The 24161-nt window shown below is 43.8% G+C and overlaps 1 protein-coding gene across 4 annotated transcripts; it reads right to left on the reverse strand.

Moving 5' to 3' along the window:
• Nucleotides 1-3490: 3490 nt before the first annotated feature.
• Nucleotides 3491-18365, reverse strand: CD86 (CD86 molecule). Of its 4 annotated transcripts, none has more exons than XM_040596872.1 (6): nucleotides 18190-18365; nucleotides 12406-12455; nucleotides 10793-11131; nucleotides 6578-6889; nucleotides 4387-4521; nucleotides 3491-3596 (listed from the first exon to the last, which is right to left on the reverse strand). In XM_040596872.1, the coding sequence occupies exons 1-6, from the start codon at nucleotides 18261-18263 to the stop codon at nucleotides 3577-3579; spliced, it is 930 nt and encodes a 309-aa protein (XP_040452806.1). In that variant the 5' UTR covers nucleotides 18264-18365; the 3' UTR covers nucleotides 3491-3576. The 4 variants fall into 4 exon arrangements, with proteins under 4 accessions (XP_040452806.1, XP_040452807.1, XP_040452803.1 ...); XM_040596873.1 differs by lacking the exon at nucleotides 18190-18365 and adding an exon at nucleotides 12586-12973; XM_040596869.1 differs by lacking the exon at nucleotides 3491-3596 and having other exon boundaries at nucleotides 4311-4521.
• Between the last annotated feature and the right edge of the window lie 5796 nt (nucleotides 18366-24161).

The following is a 24161-nucleotide window of genomic DNA, read 5'->3' on the forward strand; positions in this document are numbered from 1 at the left end:
AGGAACGGTGCGAAAAAGACTGAGCCAGGCTCTTTTCAGTGGTGCCCAGTGACAGGACCAGAGGAACTGGGCTCTGACTGAAACCCAGGAGCTTCCCTCCGAACACAAGGAAACCCTTTTTTGTTGCGAAGGGTGACTGAGCCCTGAAGCAGGTTGCCCAGATGAGTCGTGGAGTCTCCCTCCTCGGAGGTAATCAGAAGCTGTCTGGACATGGAGCTGGGTAACTTGTTCCGGATGGCCCTGCTTGAGCACGGGGCTTGACCTGGACAATCTGCCTTGGTCCATCCCAGCCTCAACTGTTCTGTGATTCCGTGCTTGTTAGTCAGGAAACCTGAAGCAATCTATCACAAGTGTAAGTCTGATGTCAGGATTTTACCTTAGGGTAAAATTGGATATTGGATCAGTATTGGATACTGATTTAACACACCATTTCCATTTCTTTGTTAGCATTTTCTGGAATTCAAAATGTTACACCCAAAAATAAAGGAATAGTGCTTTCAAGTGAAGCTGTTACATGCTGTGGTATGTAGTGGGCATATGCTCATTTGTTTGCTTGCCATGTTTATAGGATCACTAAATGACTGAAAGCATGCTGTCAGAGGAAAAAAACCTACAAAGCGGGTGAGGAGATAACCTGGAAATCTGAATGTATTTGTATGGAGGACAAAATATGCCAGTGCATCAGCTACTTTTTTCTTGTGCCTTGCTACTGTGCTCATTACACCTGCTAGTGCGGAGGATTAATGCATTTGAGCATAAAATTTTCCCTGAAGCCCTTCTCCTTTTTTTCCCCTTAACTGTCTTTAGCTGCAGGAGGGAATTAGAGTTGATTTTTAAGAGCAAGAAAAGAGGAGGTAGAGAAACTGAGCAGGTAATAGAAAGAGGTTGGCAGCCTAAAGTAGAGGGATGGCAAGGGGTGGGGGGTGGGGGAAACAAACAACTGCACTAATTAGGAACAAATTAAGGATGGAAGGTAGCTGCCAAAAGATAACCTAACCCACCACGTGACTTTTCCCACTACTTACAGCTGCTGGTAGTGATAGCAGATGGTGTATTGGGGTGCAAAACCCCCTCAGAGGTACTAAGACATGTTGCAAAAACTGCCGAATTTCCAAGTGTTCAGAATGTTGGGGGTTTTTTTCTGCTAATTGAATGTGGTAGAGGAGTCCCAAATCCTATATTTCCAGATACCATAGGGTATAACCACCTCCATAACTACCTGGATAACTATTGTGAAAGAACCGGTTATTGTTTTTCTCCTACAGACAAACATGAAAGGTCAGTGATGTTTTTTTTCCTCAGTGCATAAATATCTGACCAGATAAGCAGCACATCAGGATTTAGGGACTAGTAGGAGAGTTCTGAGACTGTGACTTCAAAAGTGTATGTGTACGTGCATAAACCTAGTCATATGGAAGACAAAAGACCCACGAGGCTTGTTGTTTGGGTAGGAGCAAAGTAGGGTTTAGCTGTTGTTCTGACCACCTCAGTGTTAGTGAGGATTTGAGGTGGATGACTTGAGTGCGAAGGGGAAAAAAATGAACTGAATTACAGCATGTGTTAAAAAAAGCAGAGAAGACAACACAAATCGAGTAAGCATCTACCTGATTTAGTATACCTGATAGTTTAATACATCTTTATTTAAGGAGCCAAATGTTAATCAAGAGTTAGAAAAGATTGCATGACCCACTGGAGATACATTTGACAACTTGCAGCATAGAACCAAAAGGCCAGGTTTTCAGAGTGGAATTTTGTATCTAATCTTCGAGGTGTATTGGTCAATAAATCAAGGAGGTATGCACACACAGAGTTGTGAACATATATCCAGTTCCATGAATGAATATATGAAACCTTCAGTTATGCCATTCTTGGTCATTGCAGCAATACCCTTTTTTATTCATTTGCTTCTGAGAGATAATTCTGGGAGTGTTTCTTCCCCGAGAACTCCCAAGTGCAGATATCCCCAAATACACTGCTTTAATGGCAGGAGAATAAAACACCAATACAGAAAAAGATGTATATTTTAATAAGTCATTAAATAAATTTGCTAGCAAATATAAACTTTTACATAAAAATAAAACCTTTAACTTTTAATAAAATGTGAATGATATTAATCTGAATTAAAATATTTGGAATGCTAGTGTAATAGCTTAATAAAGTGACTCCCAAATGGTTTAGCAAACTTAGAAGGGCATGCACATTCTCTTACACTCTTGAAAAGGGTAAAAATTGAGGTGAAATCTAGCAATTCACAACATCATTTAACAGAAAAGAATATTTGTACTCAGCAGAAACTGCAGAGAATTTATGTCCCTGGACTGCAACTCTGAGCTGAAATTTGTCTTGAGAATGTGATGCTAATGTCCCTGCTCTTGCTGAAAATGTCAGACCTACAAATGCAATCAAGCCCTCAGAAGAATTTTGTCACAATTCTGGTGCGTGCTTCCTCCTGAAAGATGTCAATGCTGTTGAAGAATATAAAGTGCAGAGATTGTTCAAGATTGGAGAACTGGCAAAGTAAAGACAATTTGTTTTGAGTAAACCAGACAATCTTTCTTTTCTGAAAGGTAAAACTACTTCCTATAGCTGAACATACCCTAGCATACAGATTGCTCTGTCTTCAAGATTTGAAGCAAAACTAAGAAAGGGAGAACATAGTCAACAAAACTGGAACATGACCTACTTATATAATATTTTTTTGATATCTGTTTATCTTAGTTTTGTATATTTCAATTTATACAAATATGAGTGATACCTCATGCTTTCATTTTCTATCTCTGCATCCACCTGAGCATCTGGTCAGAATACACAGGACCAAAGTGTGGAGGTACTAACTGTCTGGGCATAATAGACTTGGATGATAGTAAGAAAAAATAAATTAAAATAACCAGAAATCATCTGTTTTCTCAGGAAAACAATGGGAGTCCCAAGAAGGGTTTGTTATGTTTTTGGTACATGTAGATTTGCTGCTCCTTGTCCTCAGGGTGTTTCTGAGTCTGATCAAACAAGTCGTCTTTCCTTCAGGTGATTTCTAGTTTCAAATGCCTGATAGGAATTGCATGTCTTTTCTCAGAAGGTGGGTGGGGAAGTGCCCTGAAGTTCTTCTTTCTGCTGTGGAGCTTTACAGGAAAGTTGCTGGTACAAAGCCACACGGGCTCTGCCAAAAGCATTTGTGGCTCATGACTAGCTTGCCTCTGATCATGTTTCCAGTGATGGTTATGATTCACAGATTGTAGCCTCTTTCTGTTTTTGTGACCCACGCAGCTCTGCTTTCTTCATTGACTGTCAGGATTTTACAGTGACACGGTGCGTAATGAAAGATGCAGCAAAAAGTCATGCAGACAGGCAGAGCATCATATTTACTACCATTCTGGAACAAAAATAAAAACGGAGAACATTGGACAGTGGATTTCGGCCACCAGACAAAACCATCGTGTGTTGCTCTGCAGGGTATCTGGGGAGGATTCTTGTTCTGGGAAAACATCTAAGAGCACGGGACCTCGGGCCTTGCTATGCGCAGAGATGGTTCCCAGTCAGCAGTCTGGCTGATGTCCTCAGTTTCAAGCTGGATAGCTTCTAGACTGCTAGACTGACATCTAAAATAGATGAATATGTGATTGATAGAAATGTGAGAAATAGGAGCTGAAAAAAGGTTGATAGTAAATGCCCAGTTATCTTAGGATTTGGAGAAAGAATGAGGTGGGGCTCAGGACCCTTGGCTGTACAAGGAAACAGGACTGACTGTGAGGAATGCATTTCCCCCTTGCTGTGAGAAAGAGTAGACTGTGATGTCAGCTTGAGGATCCTTTCAGTGCAGAATAAAGCCTGGACTGCTGAGACCTAGTTCTGGATCAAAATAGAGAAATGCAATGCAAAGATTGAATTCTGGTCCTAGTGCAAGATGATCCTTCCAGTCTGATGTTGGGCAGCCTGTGGTGGAGCAATCCTTGAGCTCCGTGGTGACAGAGATAGTTGCTTTTACTGGACAGAAGTGTTACCTCATCCCTGCCTCAGCTCCACTCTTCTTATAAATGGTGAGACAAGAAAGGTTTATACAGCCTAATGATTTTAGGAACCAAATCTACTGAAAGAACAGAAAAAAAGGATGAAATTGCAGGAAAAGGTGGTAAGCTGGTTCCATGGCAGTCTCACAGAGCACAAAAGAGGGAGAAGGGGATCCTAGGACAAGACAGGAGGAAAATGTTTTGCCTTGCTTCTGGGTGGACTAAGTTGTTGCGGGAAATAAATTGTCCAAGGAAGTTAGCTGAAATCCAGCATGAAACCTAACTTTCTGTCAGCAGCTTGAATGCAGGTAAAGGGATAATTATAAGGAGCAAAGTCTGCGACTTGAGGGACAGTTGAGCTGAATGAGAAGTAATAACTTACTCTGGTCAGTAGATGAGGTATTTCTATTCTTCTTCATTATCACAAAACCCAGAAGAATTGTGATCAGTACAATCACAGCTATAAGTGGGCCAAAGAAGTTTATCTTCATTTGCTTAATTTCTTCCCCCTGTATCTCTGATTAAGAAAACAGAGGAGATACACACAGCAAAGATTTAATTTGGTGACAATTAGCTTGAACAACCTATCCCAAAGTTATGTGAATTAGAACTTTAGGGAAAGGCTCTCAGCATCCTTTGCTTTTACATTGCTTTAATAGTGTCAATAAATCACTATCCACATTGTTTCATTTCCAGTAACTAGTGAAACTGCCAGGTCTTACTGGCCACTTCAACAATGGTAAGGCAAAGTACTCTTTCTGAAATTTGGGTAACATGTGAGTGAATGGCAACTTAATAGAGGAGCCTATGAGGCAGCTACTGTGCTAATGCTACTCTGTGGTGCTGTGCACAAGAACCTGGGATATGTTATTACTTGGTATCTGTTGGAAATTATGGTCAAAGCCTAATGAAATGCCATAAGGGATGTGAAAGTACCAGGGAATGCCCAGGAGTTTCCCTCTATTTCTGGTTATTGAGCTTTGGAGGTTTTGGTTGCTAAGCTTAGAAACTGATAGAGCTTCAGTTATTGCCAAACAAGGCTTTTATGTGGGACTCCTAGTTTCTTGCCCACCATCACTGCTTATCAGGTGGCTACTCTCATAAAGCCAAGGAGGAGAGAACAATTGACTAGGGAAAAGCAGGACGCAACACTATAGCTAATATAGCAAATATAGCCATGTTAACACTCAGGAGCAACACAGAGAGCTGTGCAGACCTCAGAAGGCTTCTGTATTGCATTTTAATATTATTTCAAAATCCTACAATGTAAGGACATCAGGGACAGTTTGCCATATCTAGCATTGATGATTTAACCCTTTAGCTAAATTTATATCAAGAAAACTGCACTGTGGAACTTTTTTCAGAATAAGTGGCAAGCTTCTTTTACACCTGCATTAGTAAGGTGCGTGCCTGGACTACCCTGTTAGGCTTTCCTGCGATGCTGCCATTCCCTCTTGGCTCCTCCTTCCTGTCAGCTGAAGCACAGTTCTCCATCTTCAACATTGTCTAAAGGAGACGTGCAAGCCCAACAAACTTATGAGCAGAGTGGAAATTGTCTGTATTTTGATGTGCTTGTGCCATAGCTTACAAACAAAAATACGTCAAAGGATGTTTTCCTGTTCCAGGAGTTAAATAAAATGTCGCTTTATTTTAAAGAAAGGATCAGTCGTGTGGAACCCTGAGATAATCCAGCAGTAAAGTCTTATTGGACTTTACTGAAGCAGATCCCCAGCTTCTTCTTGCAAGGGGTGTCTGAAAAAAGAACATCATCTCAGAGAAAAAAAAATCCCCAAATAGTCATTTTAGTATGTGCACTTCATTGTGCCCAATGTTATGAAAACCACCAGGAACGCTTCTAAGACTAGTCAAAGTTTTATGGTCTTTATACTTAAAGTCAGCACAGTCTATTTGGCAGTTTCTGAGCCTGATCTGGTCTGAGGGACTCCTTTGTTTAGACTTCTGCCTTTCTCTAAGGAATGGTTAAGAACAGCAGCTCAAGCACTTAAACGTCAGAAAAAAGCTTTTTTACTGTCAGGGTGGTCAAACACTGGAACAGCTGAGAGAGGTTGTGAAGCCTCTGTCCTGGGAGATATTTAAAACTCAACTGGATAAGGCCCTGTGCTACCTGTTGACTCTACTCTGAGCAGAGTGGCTGAGCTAGATGCCTCTTCTAGCCTCAACAGTTCTCTGATTCTGTGAAGTGGCAACCTCCCTTAACAGCTGTCACCTCTGGAGACTAGTGGCCACCTAATCCAGCCATCCAGGCGGCTCGGTTGCTACTGCAGCAGCACCTAGGGAGGGGATGAACAGGGCTGTGTTCTGGACTGTGCAGCAGTAGCCTTCCTTCTCTGTGCCCTCTCCTTGCTGTAGCTTCCTATATGGAAAGGGGAGGGAATTTGGTGGCCATGGCTGTTGGTGAACAGGATGGAGAACATACAACCTTTGTAGCCAACTCCTGCTGCTCCTTAGGGTTTATTCGCTGCCTTGACTATGCTGCGATCTGTGATCGGCTCTACTGCAATGTGCCCTGCTCCGACCCATGCAAAAATTGGAATGGGCAAATGGAGACTCACCTATGCCTAGTGGCACTGAGACAAGGCTCCCCAGCTGCTCTCCGAGGTGAAGCAAGCAGCTAATATTCGTGAGGGTGTTTGCAGGAACTGTGATACTCAACTTGCTAGTAACATTGTACAGCTTTGTTACAGCATCCTGTGAGATGTCCGTGTGATGCATAAACCTGCGTGTTTTGTTTTCATGTGAAATTAGCCAAGTCATCTGCTTGGGCTTTGGATAACCTCCGCTGGAAGAACAGGAAAGATTCAAGTATTCGTTGGGCTTTAGCTCCCCACCGTGCAGCTGTGCTATCTCAGGTTGACTATAGTTGGCTGAAACAGACCAAAGAGAAAGCATCGTGAGTCAGACATACCGCATCTCCTGACGCTTCCTGCCAGGGGGTTAAGATTTTCAGGCAGAAGAAAGCTTAAGCAATTTTCTCAGGAAAACAATGGGAGTCCCAAGAAGGGTTTGTTATGTTTTTGGTACATGTAGATTTGCTGCTCCTTGTCCTCAGGGTGCTTCTGAGTCTGATCAACCAGTCAAGGGACCTCTGTCCCTCCCACCTCCTATAGATCCATTGACACCTCAGGATAATCAGACCTGGCCTGCTTGCAGGTCAGTGCTTAGGCACAAAATGGGAATGGGACACAGTGCTGCCTGCTCTCGGCCTCCTGGTTAGGTAAGGGGAAACCCACTGACTTCTAAATGTGAAATGCAGAGAAAGAAATCGTCTGAGGGACTTCAGATGCGGTGAATTGGAGGTCCACTGTGTCATAGGTAGAAACATCCTTGGTATCAGTATCATGAGTAAACATTTTGCAGCATCTAAAGTAGTTCACCCAACTTCCTAGCAGGCCTCCTTTTGCTTGGTTTTTTTTATGTGGAGGTGAGCACGACACAAGGTTTTTACTTTATGTTATTGGATACTCATCCTGCTCAGTGAAAAACATAGCTGTTGCTTTAAAAAAGTCAAGTTTCCCAGGCAAGAAATAGTTACTGAAACAGGATTGAAAATATTTTTTTAAACATAAAATATGAATGATAAAGGGAAGCTTTTAGTGAACACTGTCTTTTAAATCATCTCCCAAATATTTTCATTCAGGATTTGTTTGGTTCAGGGGTCGTAGTAGAAATAGTAGACTATAATGGAAAAGGAGGAGAGAACGTAGACATAATATTGACTGCATGTTGGTATACAGCAGTTTAAAAAAAAACAAACCCAAAACCACCACACCACAACAAATACCAAGGAACAGACTCAAGACTTCATTGAAAATACGTCATTATTTTAGTGCCAATAGGATTAAAGACAATATGGAGAAATATTGGAGAAGGGAAAAAGGATTCCTAGAAACATATGAGCCTAAGAGGGTCTGACTCTTCTGCACACGTGCTCAGTGTGCTGGATCCAGGCTCTCATCCTTGCCCTAGTGAATTCTTAATATGGCTGGATGAAGAAATATGATGTTGCTTTTATTTGCTCTATCCCAACACACAGCGGGTAGGATTTAGCTTAGTCACTGAAATCCCCAAGAGATTCCATGGCTGTGAATTCAAAATGGAAAAAGCCCCACCCTTTTTAGACCCCAAAATTTAGTTATGTTGTCCCTCAGGAGAGCTCAAGCTTCCTCTTTCTCCTCAGGGTCTAACTTGCTTAGCTGACTGCTCACTCCAGCTCCTAGTCTGCAGCATGCGTTCTCTCCTTGGCATTTTACAGGGAGGCAGGAATGTAAATCCATGGCTGTGAAACTTGCCACATTGTCCAAGTGATAGAAGAGTTTCCACCTTATTGACAGGAAACAAGTGGAAACAGTGGAATATACCCTGAACAAAGCACTTCTGTTTTATGGCTTCTGGAACCTCGATTTACTGAAAAGTGAAGCTGGTTGCATGCAGGGTGTGGGCTATGTGTGTGTGAGCTTTGGACTGATAACATAAAAGCATGTTTCAGGAAGTCTCCTGTATTTAAGGATGATGTGTCTTCCAAAAAGGCAATGGGCTTAGATTTGAATAACTCAAGAGACAGCAGATCCGTCAGGCCCTTAATATTTGTCTCAATGGCTTAATCACTCTGCCTGGTTTTATTCCGTTTTGTAAAGTGTCAGCATGCCTTACTTCTCACTTGCCTCCAGCCACTGACTGTTTTTATATCTTCGCTGAATAAATTAGCCTTTTTTTCTTTTGATATCCAGTATTTTATGTGTATTTCAGAATCTCACACTCTGAAAACAAGACTCTTCTCAGTCTTCTGTGTTATAAGGTAATCAGATTGATCTTTTAATGTCTCCAGTTGGACTGTATTTTTCCAGCCTTCAGAAAACTCTAGTAGAGCTTTTCTTCACGCTTTTAATTTTTTAAACATCCCCTTTAAAATGAGGACACAAACTGTTAAGTCTCTATCCTGCCAGCAATTTCACTCCCAACACTTGGAACAGCGTGTATTTTGAACTAGCTTCCCTAGTCTCACCTGCTTCTGGAGACATGCTGTAGCAGCAGAACTTGCAGTTAAGCTGCTTGTCACCACGGTCCCTGCCTTGCCTGCTTTAAGACCCAAAGCTTCCCAGTGTGAAGCCCACCGTTCCTTCTGGAGAAGGTTCTGTGTTCGTTGTTCTTATACAAATCATCCTGGCTGTACACAGTAGAATATCTGGCTATATATTGTGCTAATGTAATTCACATAAATAACAGGTGTAAACTGTATTAGAAGGTACTTCAGTATTTCTGGATGGGCTTGGTCACCGAGTGGTTAGATAGCTTTGTGTGACTGCCCCATCATTCTTGTACAGGCTGCAGTCCTTCCTATGGCCATTCCAAGTGTGATGTGCCACGCTACAGAGACCCCTCCATAATTAAGAAACAGTAGGCGAGTACAGGTACCTTTCAACATTTCTGTTTTTCTTCTAATTATTTTTAAGGATTTTTTAAAAGTATGATTTTATATTGCTCTTTGAGAGCTTATTGAACAGAGAGTCATTTGGAAGGAGCACAGCAGCAGAACATAGTTTAAAACAGTCTTCCTATATTAAACCTTAAAAGGTCTAGTAGAGTTTTAGTGCCAATGAATGAGACTTCTATAACATGTTGCTCAGATGTTGGCTAAGCTGATCACTTATTTAACTGCTTGAATTAACTGAACGGCTGATGCTAAGCATCAATTAAATTGGAGGCCTTGATACTGAGTGCACATTATGAGTTTCTGAGTTCTAAAACTTTGCTGAAAATACTTGTCAAGTAGATTCTGGGAGAATGAAAATTGACAATCTAGGTTTTCTGTCTGTGGATTTGAGGGAATGCTTGCTGGTAGCACAAAACTCAATAGGCTGAGATGTTTTGGCACTCTGTTTTTGGCTGCCGTTACACATGGCCTGTCTCTCTTGAAGCACTGCGGTGACTGAAAACACCAGTGGAAGTTATTAGCTGTTGTGATTAATGACTAGCACTATCATAGTGGAAGAGAGAACACAGGCATATGGACAAAGGTTACTAACAGGACAGTTTAAAATAGAAAATCATTACGAAAATATATTAGGAATTACTGAAAATATTAGAAAATCTTAGGAAAAGATTGCTTCCTCACTGCCATTCCCCTGTTAAAAGATTTCCTGCCTTTTCCACTGATAAACATGCAAGAAATCAGGCTGAATCTCATCAACGTGTGCATTTTTTCTTCAGAGATATTTTCAGTCTCTCTTTAACTGAACATATGAATTTCTACTCCTCCACATGTAAGCTGCTCTTTTCTTTATTTTCCCTGTGATTTATATGATCATAAAATAGCTGGGTGTTTGCAGAAATCTTATTATGTTTCAATTGTAATTTACCACCAATGATGATAACTACTGCTACTTTTAATAGAAGGTAGTGTATCAGATGCAAATAAAGAAGTGTGTTTTTCAGAGTCCTAAAAGCCACAAAACGTGCAGGAGTCAAGAGGAAGAATGCAGAATAGTTTTCACTATAAAGTATGACAGGCTGGGAATCAGGAATAATACAATATTGAGCAAATTATTGCCTCATTTTCTACTTCTGATTGCTTCCACCTGAGCACTTTTCATCCAGAGCTGAGGATTTTCTATTGAGGATGCTCTTATCCATCTTTAGAAATTCTGCCCCAGTGCAGGTGCATCTTCAGTGGCTCGGGGACAGTACCACACATTTCTGGACAGAGCAAAGTGACAGAGAACTCCCCCTCAAAAAACCCAGACCAGACGACAATTAGAAGAGTCACTTACCAATGACGTTCAGTAAGCACTCAGATGTGTGTATGACCCTTGGTGATCCTTTCTCTCTCTGCTGTATAATACACATATACTGTCCCTCGTCCACAATTTCTGCGTTTAACAGTTGCAAGGTCCATTTGTCCATGTCCATCTTGGTGCGATTTATATATTTAGGACTAAGGTTATCATGTTTTTCTTGGCCATAGTATACTTCATGCACCACTTCATCGTCTTTTTGCCAAAATATTCTTAAATCCTTTATGTCGGTTTTCTGAGAGTTTGGAAAATAGCAGGATAGATATGCAGTGTGATTGAGAAATGACTTCACCTGATGCACACTGGCAGCAATACCTTGGACAAAGAGAGAAGAAATTAGGATTTCCATCAGCTACAAGAGAACACCAAGTATTTGTGCTCACAGAGACAACACTTAACAACAGTAACTATAAAACCACCAGCATTTAGACACAAATTATCCCGCTAGGTATGACAGGAGAAGTAGTTCTTCAAACTGACTCAGTCTTCTGGAGTTCAAGTCATAAAAATCTTTCTTATTTTTCCTCCCATATTTTACTTTCCGAGGAAGGCCTACCACACAGAGATTGTGAGCGTCTGTATTTTAGAAGACTTATCTGCAGGCAAAAGGTCCAAACCATTCTTATACATAACATCCTGACTGTAATGAGATTCTGCCACAAAGGAGATAGCTGCACAATTTATTTTTTAAAAGTTGAAATTGTTCTCCTAATAAAATAACACAGCATTGCTGTTTCGAAGAAAATGTGAAGTGCACACTGTGTGGTAAATGTTGGTGTCTAAGGAATATATGACCAGAAGGTCAGAAATAGGTGAACACTTTCAGTCTTGCTGAAGAATTAATCTAAAGTTTAATGACAAATTAAATGTCAGATTTAACTGTTCTGTAATTAATCTAGAGTTTGATGACATATTGAATGTCAGATTTAACTGTTCTGTTGCTGATCTTGTTAACAGAAATAATAAACACGATTATGCCTTTGTGCAAAGAACAGATGAACTGTGTCACACAAGGGATGATTTTTCTCCCGCTTTCATCAGTGTGCGTGTCCGTAGGGGTGGCGATGGGCCAGGAGGGCTGTCTCTTCTTGAGATGAGAAATGCAGTCCTCTGTCCCAGAAGAATTAAACACCTTTGCTCCATTCAAAAGGAAAAGGTTTACAGTCTCTCTCCTGGTACAAAATGATGACTGCTCTTCCAGAGCACCAGACTGCAAAATGATCTCCACGGCTGCCTAAAACTCCAGCTGTCCCATATCAGACTGTCAGCCTTCAGTTTAATACTGTTCTCCTCTGTAATATACAGAGGTGATATACACACACTTTAAAGACAGATTTAAATTGAAAATTTAACAGCAACATAAGTGTAATGTAAAGATATAAAGTTGAAGAGAGAAAGTAATTACTATATATTTTAGAGCGTCCCTGCATACAAGTTAAATACATGTCACATAGGCTATATGACCTTGATTGTGCAACAGAAATGATTAATTACTGCTGAGGAGTGAGCTGCTTAGTGGATGAGAGAGAATCGCGTAGCAGGACACAAATAACCAAACTGGCTTTTACAATTAAAAATGCGCCTTTTACCTGGGAGAAGTATCATAGCGTAAAGGAAGAATATGCAGACCTCCATGATGCTGTAAGAACAAGGAAGGAAAGAATATGTTAGAGGTTGAAAACACTCCAGGACCTTCTCCAGTACTCCCACAGACACAGTAAAACAAGAAGTTTTAGCAAGAGAGGGACTATTGAGAAAGTTAATCTCACCTTTTCCCATGCACTAGAACTTCTGTGTGCTTCACAGCCTTTAGCAACAAGAGGCATGCCATGACAGATCTCTGGTTCACAGAGAAGGTGATGTGGTGCGAGATTGCTGCAGACAGGGTCTGCCATGGGAGGAACGCAGAGCCCCCGCGGTGCGAAGGACAGGACGAGCACCCAAAACGCCTGGTGTGGAGGAAAGAGGAATGGGGAGCATGCTTGACCTGGCAGGCTGGGGAAGAAGATGGGGGAATTGAAAGTAGAGGGGGAGGAGAAGGTGACACAGAAGGAGAAGGTGGGGGAGATGGCACGATGATGTCAGCTACCAGAAGCGATGAAGTGGTGACCTTCAGTTTTTTAACAGGAGCTGTCCGTCACGACAGTAAGTGCAGCGTCCTTCACAACAGTAAAAGGTAACTGAGATAAATCCTATATGGTTTAAAGAGTCAAGGCTAAATGGCGCATAATTTGTGGTCAAAACCCCCTGTTACCTGTTTAGAAAAAATGAAAAAACCCTGCAATTCGTCTCATAAGCACAACGCTTCTGTGGCTGCTCACGTTGCTGTGGTGTGAGGGGCTGTGACGCCGTGCAGAGCCGAGCGTCATTCCCACGCCCCTGACAGCAGGGCGCCTGCGCCTGCCCGGCTGGTGGTTGTGGTTTGCATCTTGGCAACGCCTTCGTGTTTTTCCTGTGCCTTTTCCATGTGTTTGGGAGAAGCTTCCACACCACCCCTGCCAAGGTCCTTCACTCTCCTCCGTTAAAAACCTCCAAGGAATGCTCTTTTGCTGGAGCAGATGTAAAACCTCTTCAGCTCTCACACTATTTAAACCCGGCGAGACTGCTGTCTGCTGTCCTCACTGGTAGTACAGCTCCCTGATGGTTTCCCATTTTTTGTCATGTTTTATTTTAAGCTGGTACACTTGGATCTTTACATTTACCCCAGGTTTCTGGGTGCAGGAGTCTCTTCTGTTTAATGGAGAATTCTCCTCGATCTGCTGACATGTTTTTTGAGTGCATGCCGTAACGTACAGAACTGTGAACGACCAGACCAGATCCATCCTGCCTTTTCTTAGGAAAGGGGAGAAGGAAGCCCAGATGTCTCAGAGGGTTTAGGGAACTTTCTTTGTAATTCTCCTGCTGGAGCCGAGGAGGAGGGAGGGCTTGGGGTGAGCAGCGGCTGCTCTGCCCCAGCCGCCCTGTTACGCGGTGAACTTCTATCAAGGGGTTTTCCTCCTAGGCTGGGCCCCGCTGAATTAAACCACACAAATGATGGCCTAAATAAAATTGCCTGTGCCAAGCCACTGAAAACTGCAGAACCTCCTTCTCAGCACTTGTATTTCCCTTCTGCAAGTAAGAATTTTTGCTTTCAGTCAGGTAAAAAAAAAAAAAAAAAAAGGATAGCCCTATTTTTTTGATCCAGTGCAGGTGTCTAAGAGGAGAAATTAAAGCCATTTAGCAACTGGAAACGTAAGTGAAGCAGAGAGAGTGTACGCTATAGCTAGGTGTGTTTTGCAGCGACTGTCTCACAGCAGGAAAGGCCAAAACCGGAACTGAAAATGAGAGGGAAAGACAGAAATAAAGCCCACGCACAAACGCCAGATACCACCTCTCGCCTTGCTGTGTGGGTTGGGTTTGGAGCTGGGAGGGCAGAAGTCTCAAAGATCCTACGTGGTGCCCTGGCTGCTGCCTTCCAGGAGAAGGTGTGTGGTGGGGGATGGCTGCACGGGGGAGGGTCCCGCGGGTGGGCAGCGGGGGGGACACCCACGTTCCCTGCAGGGGAGGCCACCGAGCATGACAAGCTGCTACTCCTAACGTGAGCTGCTTCATGGAGAGTTGCTGAATCATGAACCGGGCACTAAAACTTCAGTGCTGCGAGCAGCTTCTCTTCCTCTTTTTTACGAGATGCCTTTAACCAGCAGATGCAAATCCTTGGAGCCAGTGTCCCAAAAACCGAGGGGAGGAAGGAGAACTATGCAGTCTCTGTGTTGGCTACTTACACCGTTGCTTCGGTATATTCATTACGAATTCTGTGCTCAGTACTCTTTTAGGTCATAGAAAGTCTGGTTGTGTCCCAGAACTGTTTGGCAGTCGAAGGGGACGAGGTAAGAGGGGGAAGAGAGGTTTTGCATCAGGGTACGGTCCGCTGTCGGCGAATGATACAGACCGAAGTGCCCTCTTCATGGCCAGGGCCCGTGCGTGAGCACGCTGCTCCGCTCCGCAGCCTTGTGGGGCTGCCTGGGGACGCGTGGGCTTTCTGTTTGCGTGCTGGGTGCATCCAGCAGTGGAAGCGGCACTTTTTCATGATGCCAATGACAACTGATGAGGTGGGAGTGGTTTGAAGACCCAGGGCTTAAAAATTGTCTGACATGCAGAATGCTGTGAGGCCGATGCACAGGGAGGTAACCACTTTCCCTTGCTGAAGGAGGCTAGCACTATGTGGCACGGCTTTTTTCGCCCCTTGAGGCTGTTCCAGGCTTTCCTAGAGATGTCTCCATGACTCACAATTACAAATCATGTGTGGATGCAGGAGTGAAAAATGGGTAAGTATATTAATTGAAATTATGTCGGTAATCACATTCAACCCTTTATTCACTATCTCTGCAGTGCAGTCACTGAAAGGGGAAGGAACCATAGGAGTACACGCACTTTACTGGCTCTTTTCGTGACTGCTTTGGTTTGTCCCAAACCAGTCTGAGAAGAGTCAGGAGGCAGTTCCCGCTGGGCTGAGTACGGGCGGATTCCTTCCCTGGAGAACTCTAAGATCGGTGTCTGGGAACTTCATTCCCTTTACGTTTGAGGGCAATTGCCAGAAAGCCCTGTGTGACTTAAATGTGCAGATTAGCTTATGCTTTCTGTCTCTTGTTCCTCCCACTCTAGCGTGTGAATCCAGCATGTGAAAAACCAATACACACAGTGAAGCGTGAAGGTCTTGCAGTAAACAAGAGCTTTGTGTCTGGTGTGCTTGCCTGGGCTTTCATCTGCTCTCCTGTACCGTTTGCATTTTTGGATGTAGTCATCGTTTGAAAGGCACTGTCAAATCTTTGCTCTTTGACTCTTAAATGCCATCACTGCCTTTCAGTTCCTTTCAAAATATTCCTTTCTTACATGTTCTTACATGTAATTAGCTTTAAGGGTAATTAGATGCAAGAGGTACACTAATCACATTACATCAGGTACATATCTTCTATGGGAAGGCTCTCCTTCCCCAAGTTTCACAATGAATTCAGAACAAAACTGGCCACTGAACTAGTAACCTTTTTTGACTTTTCTAGTGTGGGGATTTTTTCTAAAATTTCCACCCGATGCCATGCTGAGCAGCTCCATGAGCAGCGCTGTGAGCCCCTGGAGACAGGACATCTGTGACTCAGACTTTCCACCGCAGACCTAAAAGCTATCCTAGAGACTTCTGCATGAAATTCTGCTAAAAATGCATTTACCAGCCTTCCCCCATGTTGTAAGCACAGATTGATCTGGACAAATGTTAACAAAGGAAATTGCAACTTAAGAAAATTCCTTTAAGGTGGTGAGGTCAGAGAATTCTAGGATGCCCTACACACAAATACTAAGCCACACGATCACATATATATCCAACAAGGGACACGCTAGAAACATACCATTACCCAGGCAACCCGTGTTTCCTACGTGCTTCTCCAGTTAGAAAGCGGCACCATTCTAATCAGTTGCTAAACGTTTTCCATTGCTCATTCTTTTAGAACAATCTTTAAGTTACATTTAAAAATTCTGGGCTTGATGTTTGATGATGTTGTTATTACATGAAAAAAAGCCCTCCATCTCCCTAATTTTTGATTTCTGAATGCATTTTATATTCCTTCCCACTATCTTTCAGTAACATCTTTTTATTACATCTAAGACCTCCAGGGGAACTATGACTTTCTTTATGATTCTGGGATCACTTTGCTCTAACATCCAGAAACTGCCCATTAATAACAACCAAACACCACCAATTATTTAAATAATACCTTTGGTCCAAAGGTCATGGAGCATTCCACTGCCTCTGCAAGCAGAATTCCTCATCCACCACTGAAGGGCAGGTATCCCTGGCAGAGAGCGCAGGGGGTGCCCCACGGCACACAGCGCCGCAGCACAAACCATCGGGCACGGGCTTGAGCTCCATGGCGGTGAAACCGTGGGGGAAGTTTGGAGGGGAGGAAGGTCATCAGCCAGGGTGAGACCTTCACTGGGATCAGCTGTGGTGTGTGTCCTGCGGCCCATCGAAAGCCTCGGGCAGGTTGCCGTATTTTTTACATGCTGTAAGCTACACCTGGCCACAGAACTGGCAAGTTGGCTGAGCCACCTCTGCATCACAGGTACCAGCCACCTCCGGTGGCCTCTGTCCTCCCGCCCGGCCCTCGCACCCCAAGGTTATTAGCCGAGCAGACTCATCAGCTGGGAAGCAGCAATTACCGATCCACTTCTCACCAGGTCATGCTAACCTGTTTGTGCAACGAAACAGAGGAGGAGCGCGCCCCTGCTCCCACATGGGTGACAGCTTAGAGATGCCAGCTCCGTAACAGACCCGTCAGGCGCTGGAGTTCCCTCGAGAGCCGTTGTACAGAAGAGGGAATTCAGTGCCCGCTGCCGGGTTGTTTCTCTTCTGCACAGGACACTTTGCCTGGAAGTGGCAGCACGGCCGCACACTGCAGACAGGCCTAACCTCAAACGGCGGCAGCTTGCAGGGCACCTCGAGCACAAGATACATACAGCACACAGGAGGGAGCATCCCTGCTCCATTGCCAACCCCTAACCAAACACACGTGCCGAGGATCAGCAGCCATACAGCACCTTATATGTTTCGTCCTCGGGTACTACATTCTTTATTTTCAATTAAGTGTCTTTCAAAATCAGCTAAGCATGTGACACAAACCTCATGCTGCTTCTTAAGCAGGAGGATCACTCATCAGGAGCTCCTTTTTCTTGCAATAAATTAATCTCAATTGTTAAATGAAGATGTGATATTCAGAAGTGCGATTAAACGAGCCAAGCCCTCCTGCTCTCGGTTCCAGTGCAGAAATCGCTCCGGGGACACATACTGGTTTTCTCACAGTGCTTCTCATGGCGCATTAACTGATTTACAAAGCTAAAGGAAAAGGTTTTGCCTTTTGGTTTTGGTTCCCTCCCTACAACCACCAGAATTACAGTAGTTGGGTACAAAGGACCCGATTCTCCTATCTACTGGTGGAAAATAAGACCACCATCCTTGTAACACTCATGATTGGAAAACGCCCTGCAGATCCACTTTGGTTCTTTTGCCCAGTTTCCAATTATAAATGTCCCTCTCCAGGAATTCAGGAATAATTGTGCTGATGCCACTATGGGCTCTGGCTCATTCTGCTACAGGCTGGTCAGCTTGCTCCAGAGAGTAAGGGATGTATGTGAAGCTGCTGCAATTAGCAGCTGTGACTCAAATGAAACAGCGAGCAGCTGTGGAGTCACTTTACTAATAGCAATTACATTTTTACAAACCTATGCTCCTACTTGTTTATAGGAACATTACAAAGGCTTGCCTCTGTAACTGCTCAAATTGTTACCAGATAAATAAAAAAGCGAAACCACTCAACTGAAAGCATTATCACAATCCTAGGGAGTACCTTATTGCTTTCTCCAGGCTTTCTGTCTCACAGGCAGCGAAACACTCCAGTATGGATCTCACCAACAGAAACATTCATTCTTTCTTCTGTCCTCAGTGCCTGCCCTCCACCACATGCAGAAAGCCTAGATCACAGGGAATCGAACCCTTCCCATCACAAATACGTATGTGCTTCTTTTACAGCAAGCACCCTCTGTCCAAAAGAAGCTTCCTCTTTCTAAGCTGAAATTCCCCTTCTTTCAAAGCCCATCCAATGCTCTCGCAAGCCGCAGCGGTATTCACAGTGCCCCTGCGCTGCGGCGCAGCTCTGGTCTTCAAGAAAACCTTTGCCTGGGTTTTGCCTGAAGGAAATAACCCGTCTTGAATAAGGCTTAGTTTTCCTGGCTGGCAAATTCCATTTGCTTTTGTTTGCTTAAACAGGTCTTGTATAATAGAATGGGAAATGTATTTGTTGGCAAGGACCTAAGTTTCTCCAATGCGATCAGACAAAATTGTCTGTCCTTACCCAATACTCTGCCACAGAAAGTCACCAAGTTAATTTAAGATCTGATGACACAATAAAAATACAGCTGAAGGGATTCTTATATAAGAATGTTGATATCAGGACTGGTTCCGTGACATTTATGGGAAATGGGAGAAAGGTAAGGCCATACCTTTACCGCAGCTGCCGTGCTTGCCATGTTCCAATCAGTTTTTCTATATGACTGAGTGAAGAAGTCATGCTTACGTGTTTGACTATTTGTATGTAAAATTCTTTGATAAATTCATCACTTTATTCTTCCGTACTGTCAGTTTGTTGACACGGAATCTTATTCCTTCTGTAACCACATTTTGATTCTGCCACCTTAGTAAAACCGGCAACTTTATCACCCATTAAGGTTTGTTTTAAGGTGGCTGATGAGCATGCAGTGAGCCTCATAAAAGCCCAGCCTAATGACTGCGGTTGTGCTTGCAGCCGTAGATCAGACAGCATTCACACCTGAATCTTTTTTTGTCTGAATCACACTTGATACATGGCTTTCAAAAAGGGGCTGTCTGGGGAGAAAAATTCATCCTGTGTCTGTTGCCTATTAAACTCTGTTAGAAATGAATTCCAAATCAGCTTCTATACAGATGCATTTCTTTGCCCAGGACAAACTACTCAACAGCTCTGATTAAAAATAGAGGAGTAGGCTGTTAGGAGTGAAAAAGGGGAAGTTTTTTCTCCGGTCTGTAGCAATCTGAGAACTGTAATTTGCTTTTAACTCAAGTTTCCTGTGGAAGCTGCCAAAAGAATAATTTCTTCAACTAGATTGATTGAAAACTAATTTGATCTAATTTACGTGTTTTCCAAACAAGTTCAGCAAAAAATCTAAAACCTAGGAGCTTTTACAAGCTTCATTTTTTTTACTTGCTTGCAACTTAGTCTAGTAGTTAACAAGAAAAACAGGAGAGGTGCAGAGGATTTTCAGAGGTGATGGACTATCTTCCCCCCACTCTAGGATGTCACCGAAAGTAATGATGGGTGAGACCTAAATGTACTGGAAGTAACCAAATTGAAAATGCTAAATATTGCTTGTCTTTCTGCTTACAGAGTCTCACCATTTGTACTGAATGCCATACAAATTTATTGAGTTCAGTTTCCATCTGAGTCAAACCGCCAGCCAGGCTGTTGCAGTTTTAGTGCCCTTTGTATGAGCCTGAGTAACTTTTGATGCGGTGGGATTTGGTTCCTTGCTCAGGATGAAAGTTTTGCTATGCATTTATGGGTTGGCTTTGCCTGTACTGTTAGTGATAACGATACTGGGTGCTGATAGCTCAGTTTGCAATGTATTGCCTGTGAGTCACTCTACAAACTTCCTGAGTGTCATCTGAAATAGAAGCCAATGTGGCTAAATCAGAAGAGAACCTAAAAGATTTGGAGCAAGACAGAGACAGTGTGTAGGCAAGGAAAAAGAAACTATATCAGGCTTTAATTGAAACATGAAATTTACATAAGAAGACCACGGAGAGACAGAGATTTTGTAGAATAGAATTAGGAGTTAGCAGCAGATAAGAAGATTTTTAAGAAGACGTTAGTAAGAACACTCTTTTAAGAGTGTTAAGGGAAAAGAAAATACTTGATGGTAGATAATGAAGAAAAGGTAAGCAATTATTCAGAAAGACAGACTGAACTTTAAAGCTCAGGTTTAAGAGTGATTTTTCATCAACTGTTCAGCCACTTTTTTGTCTGTTGCTAGAAGAAAAACATTGAAATTGAAGAAACAATGTCAGGATGCAAAGTAAGGATTGAAAACAGATCTCCAAGATACCAGGCACAGAAAGAAGAAACACATTCTTTTTTGAAATGGGTCACACTAAACATTGTGTGTATTTCTAATACAGCACCAACCGTACAAGCCAACAGGTGCCTGGTGAGAGGTTTCCTTGCAGCCTAGATTCCAGATCCAGAGAGGTTTCCCCTGGAGATGCATAGCAGCAAGGACAAGATGCTACGGACTGCAACAGAGCCTTGCTGAAATTCACAACGGTGCAGCAGGGATGCAGGTGAAAAAGATTTGCCAGTCTGGAGCTGCTTGTGATGCTGCAAGTCACTTAAATTACAGTAAAATGATACGCAAGAGATTAACTGAAGCATCCATGGACATACGCCTGCCACCCGCAGCACGGGTGCAAACGCCGTGAGCAGCTCAGGCTCATCCCCCCTGCGCAGCAGATGCTCCAAGCTGCCAGGGGGCCAAAGTGCGGGTGGCTGAAAGCTTGAGTGTCCTACGCACAGATAGTACTTACCAGCTTAGTGTTGTAAGTAGATTTTCCTTACAGTAGGCAGTCATTTTACAGATACTTGCCAGAGTTGAACAAATGGCATGAAATGGTCAAAGGCAAGCAGATCTGGTGTCCTGCATCATGTGCAGCTATGGGGAGATTTTCCCAGAAAGCTGGTACTGGTTTTGCTGGGAGGGAGATAAAGGACATCCTGAAGGAAGGGATCGTAGTGCCCTAGGCGATGGTGTGGCCTGCGAGTGAGTGCTGCCTTCCTTGGGAACCCCAGAAAGCTTCCAGAGGAACCGTGTGATTCATTGCCTGAGGCTGAAGTAGCCACCAGGGAGGCAGGTGAGAAATTGCCAGCAGCCCAGACCCTGGGTGATGCCGCCTGTGGCAAAGGGAACAGTCCAGTTTACGGTGAGAGAACCCCTCAGCCCTGTGCAGGATCTCGGTTTTCTGCTAAAGGCATCAGGGATGCCAAGACTCTCTTCATTAGCCCCAGAATATTACATGCTGATGCAGAGATGCTGCTTGACTGATTAAAAAGAAGGATGAACTCCAAACAGAGGTGTGGTACAACAAACTGGGAAGTACCCAGGGTATTGTTGGGAGGCATCTTGAGGCTCTGGAAGTACAATTATGGAATTGTTTCAGCATAGTCAGTCTACAGTTTCTGTACCACTAAGGCCAAACCCTCTGCTAAGTGGTCTGAGGGTACAAAGCAAAAAAGATTGAGAAATGAAACTGTCTTGCTCATACCGCCCCAGCCCCAGCACCCTGTGAGAAATAAGAACAGCCCTGGCACAGAGGTTTCCCCAAATGGGTTGTACAGGACAGATTTTAAAATCTAGGAAAAGTGGTAATACATTCTTAGCCATAAATTGATAAGAATGTTTTGTACGCAGAGAAATATTTTTTATTAGATCCAAATATTGGTGGAAAAAAAACCAGAAAGAGCTTGAAAAGGCTTGGAAAAGGCCTGAGAGTGTGCTTTCTTTTCCCTGGTGCATAAATCGCTCCAACAGCAAACATCTCTCTGCAAATCTTCCTTCACTTTGACTTTCCTGGCTACAGCAAGGCTACTGTTATAATTAAGCCTTTGCATGCCCACATCCAGAAAACAAGAGATGCCAAATATACGGCTTGCACAGTTCATGGGGAGAAGGCAATGGTTCAGCATGGAAATGTTGACAATTAGCATACCGAGGAGGGAGCCAGCACAAACATATCTTCAATCTGACCGCTTTCTGCAATGTGGCTTTTCTTTGTGCCAACAGGTACCTGCTTTCCCACAGGATTCCCAGTCTAGAACTTTTCTCTGCTAACAGGTGTAGAGGAATTCTAGAGGCATGAAGGCAGGTTAATTAACATTGATAATATGCAGCTGTGGGCTGGCTTGGGGCGGGGTGGCTGATGGGGATGAGGTGCAGCCGTGGCTGTTCCTGCTAAGGAGTTAAATGGCTCTAAGGGGGATGGAAGAGGAGTAGCCAAGGATGAGAGAGCTGGGAGAAGCAGAGGGAGGAGAGAGTGTGCCCTGGATGAGGAGAGACAAGGAGAAGGATGCAGCAGAGGGACTGGCCTGAAGAGTATGAAGGAACAGCAGGAACAGTAGATAAATCTTAGAAACCTTGTGGGGGTTGGTGGCTGTGCCAGGGCAAGGTGTGGGAACCACTTATTGAAGTTAACCTGGGGTGGGAGGGTAAAAGCCTTGTTGCAGCTTGATAGTTTGTTTCTGCTGCAACAAATAGGTGCCTTCCTCTCCTCCTTTTTAAAGGAAGGGTGCATTGCTCTGTTGGAAGAGTCCAAGCAAATCCCCTTTCTCTTCCTTAGGAGCCAGGCCACTCGCTTGGCACACAGGAGGCCCATGTTCATGGTCACCCTGAGAAGATTCTAAGTTACTTTTATGCACTGCTGCTCTGTGTACCAGGCTAAAGGCAGTCCTGTAGTAGGACCAAATAATTCCTGAGCCAGTTCTGCTTTGCCCATAAGTATTACAAAGCTTCTGGGTCAGAGGAGAAGGAGGAGAATGGCATTCATTTTCTGGTGCTCCACGTGGGACGTGGGAGCTGTGGATTCATCTTGTGGCTCCCAGGACTGTTTCAAGAATTTTGCATTAAATATTATGCCCAATACGTTGGTGGTGGCTTGGGGTTGAGGAAAAGAAGACCAGGAATGACCTCTTCTGTGAGACTGCTTTCATCATACAGCTAAAGCAGTGTTCCCCCTTCCTACTTCACAGATTCAGGGGTGGTTGAGAAATCCCTCTGCCAAGGAATGTCTACAGTGCTGTTTGGGAACCTGAGAGAAGGAAGTGTGAAGACATCTCTCAGGCAGGACTGGGAACTGGCCTGTACCCTCTCCATCTACTCATCAGGGCTCTAACCACTAAGAAGCTGTGAAAATAGTCCCAATCTAATAGGCAGAGACAGACATAGTCCTTCTAACTGTATTTCAAAAGGAATAAGGGCCTGCAATCCAATTTTGTGCAGAGACTGATTTAATAAATATATTCTGAGACAACTACTATGTCAAGTCCATCAAACGAGACAGAGGAAAGGCTTTCTGCTGGGGCTGAATCGGTAAACCCTAAGAATATCAGGTTTTGTTGCCTGAATCCCTGGAGACCTATAGAATTTAGGTTAAGTAATGGCTGTAAAGGGGCTTTCATGTTTGTCAGTCTGTGTTCGGATGCTGTAAATCCAGCCCAGGGACCGCCCTTGGTACCGAGACCTCGGTGGATTTGCCCCGACTGGACGGACCTTCCCCCCTGCCCACGGCTGGGGCAGCTCCGGCATTGCCCGTGGTTAGGTTGTTGGTCGCTGGGGATTGCCGGTGCCTGCTGGAAACAGCATCCTGCATCGTCTCATAGTGTGGCCAAAATGCCTGGAGATTAAGGCCAATCTCACAGGGGATGCCCACGGCGGTTCCTGGGAGCAGTGCCCAGCAGTGCCTGGGAGAACGCTCTAGCCCTCAGGGAAGATGCAGATTTAAAATTCTGCTGGTCCCAGGGCCTATTTCAGTGAGAGTTGTCTAGGAATAAGAACCCCACCAGAGTGCTGAGGCACACCCTAATTAGCTCTGATTCAGAGAAAGAAGCAGTTGCCTTTATGGGGCAGGAGAACTACATTTAAACTTCAGTCCTTCAGGTGCTTTAATTAGCTGTGCCCTACAGGAAGTTCCAGTTAAACTGGGAGCAGGATTTATTTAATATACAATGCCCAAGTCTTG

This window comes from Falco naumanni, chromosome 5 (genome assembly GCF_017639655.2).
Source record: "Falco naumanni isolate bFalNau1 chromosome 5, bFalNau1.pat, whole genome shotgun sequence".
In the NCBI taxonomy this organism is placed as follows: Eukaryota; Metazoa; Chordata; class Aves; order Falconiformes; family Falconidae; genus Falco; species Falco naumanni.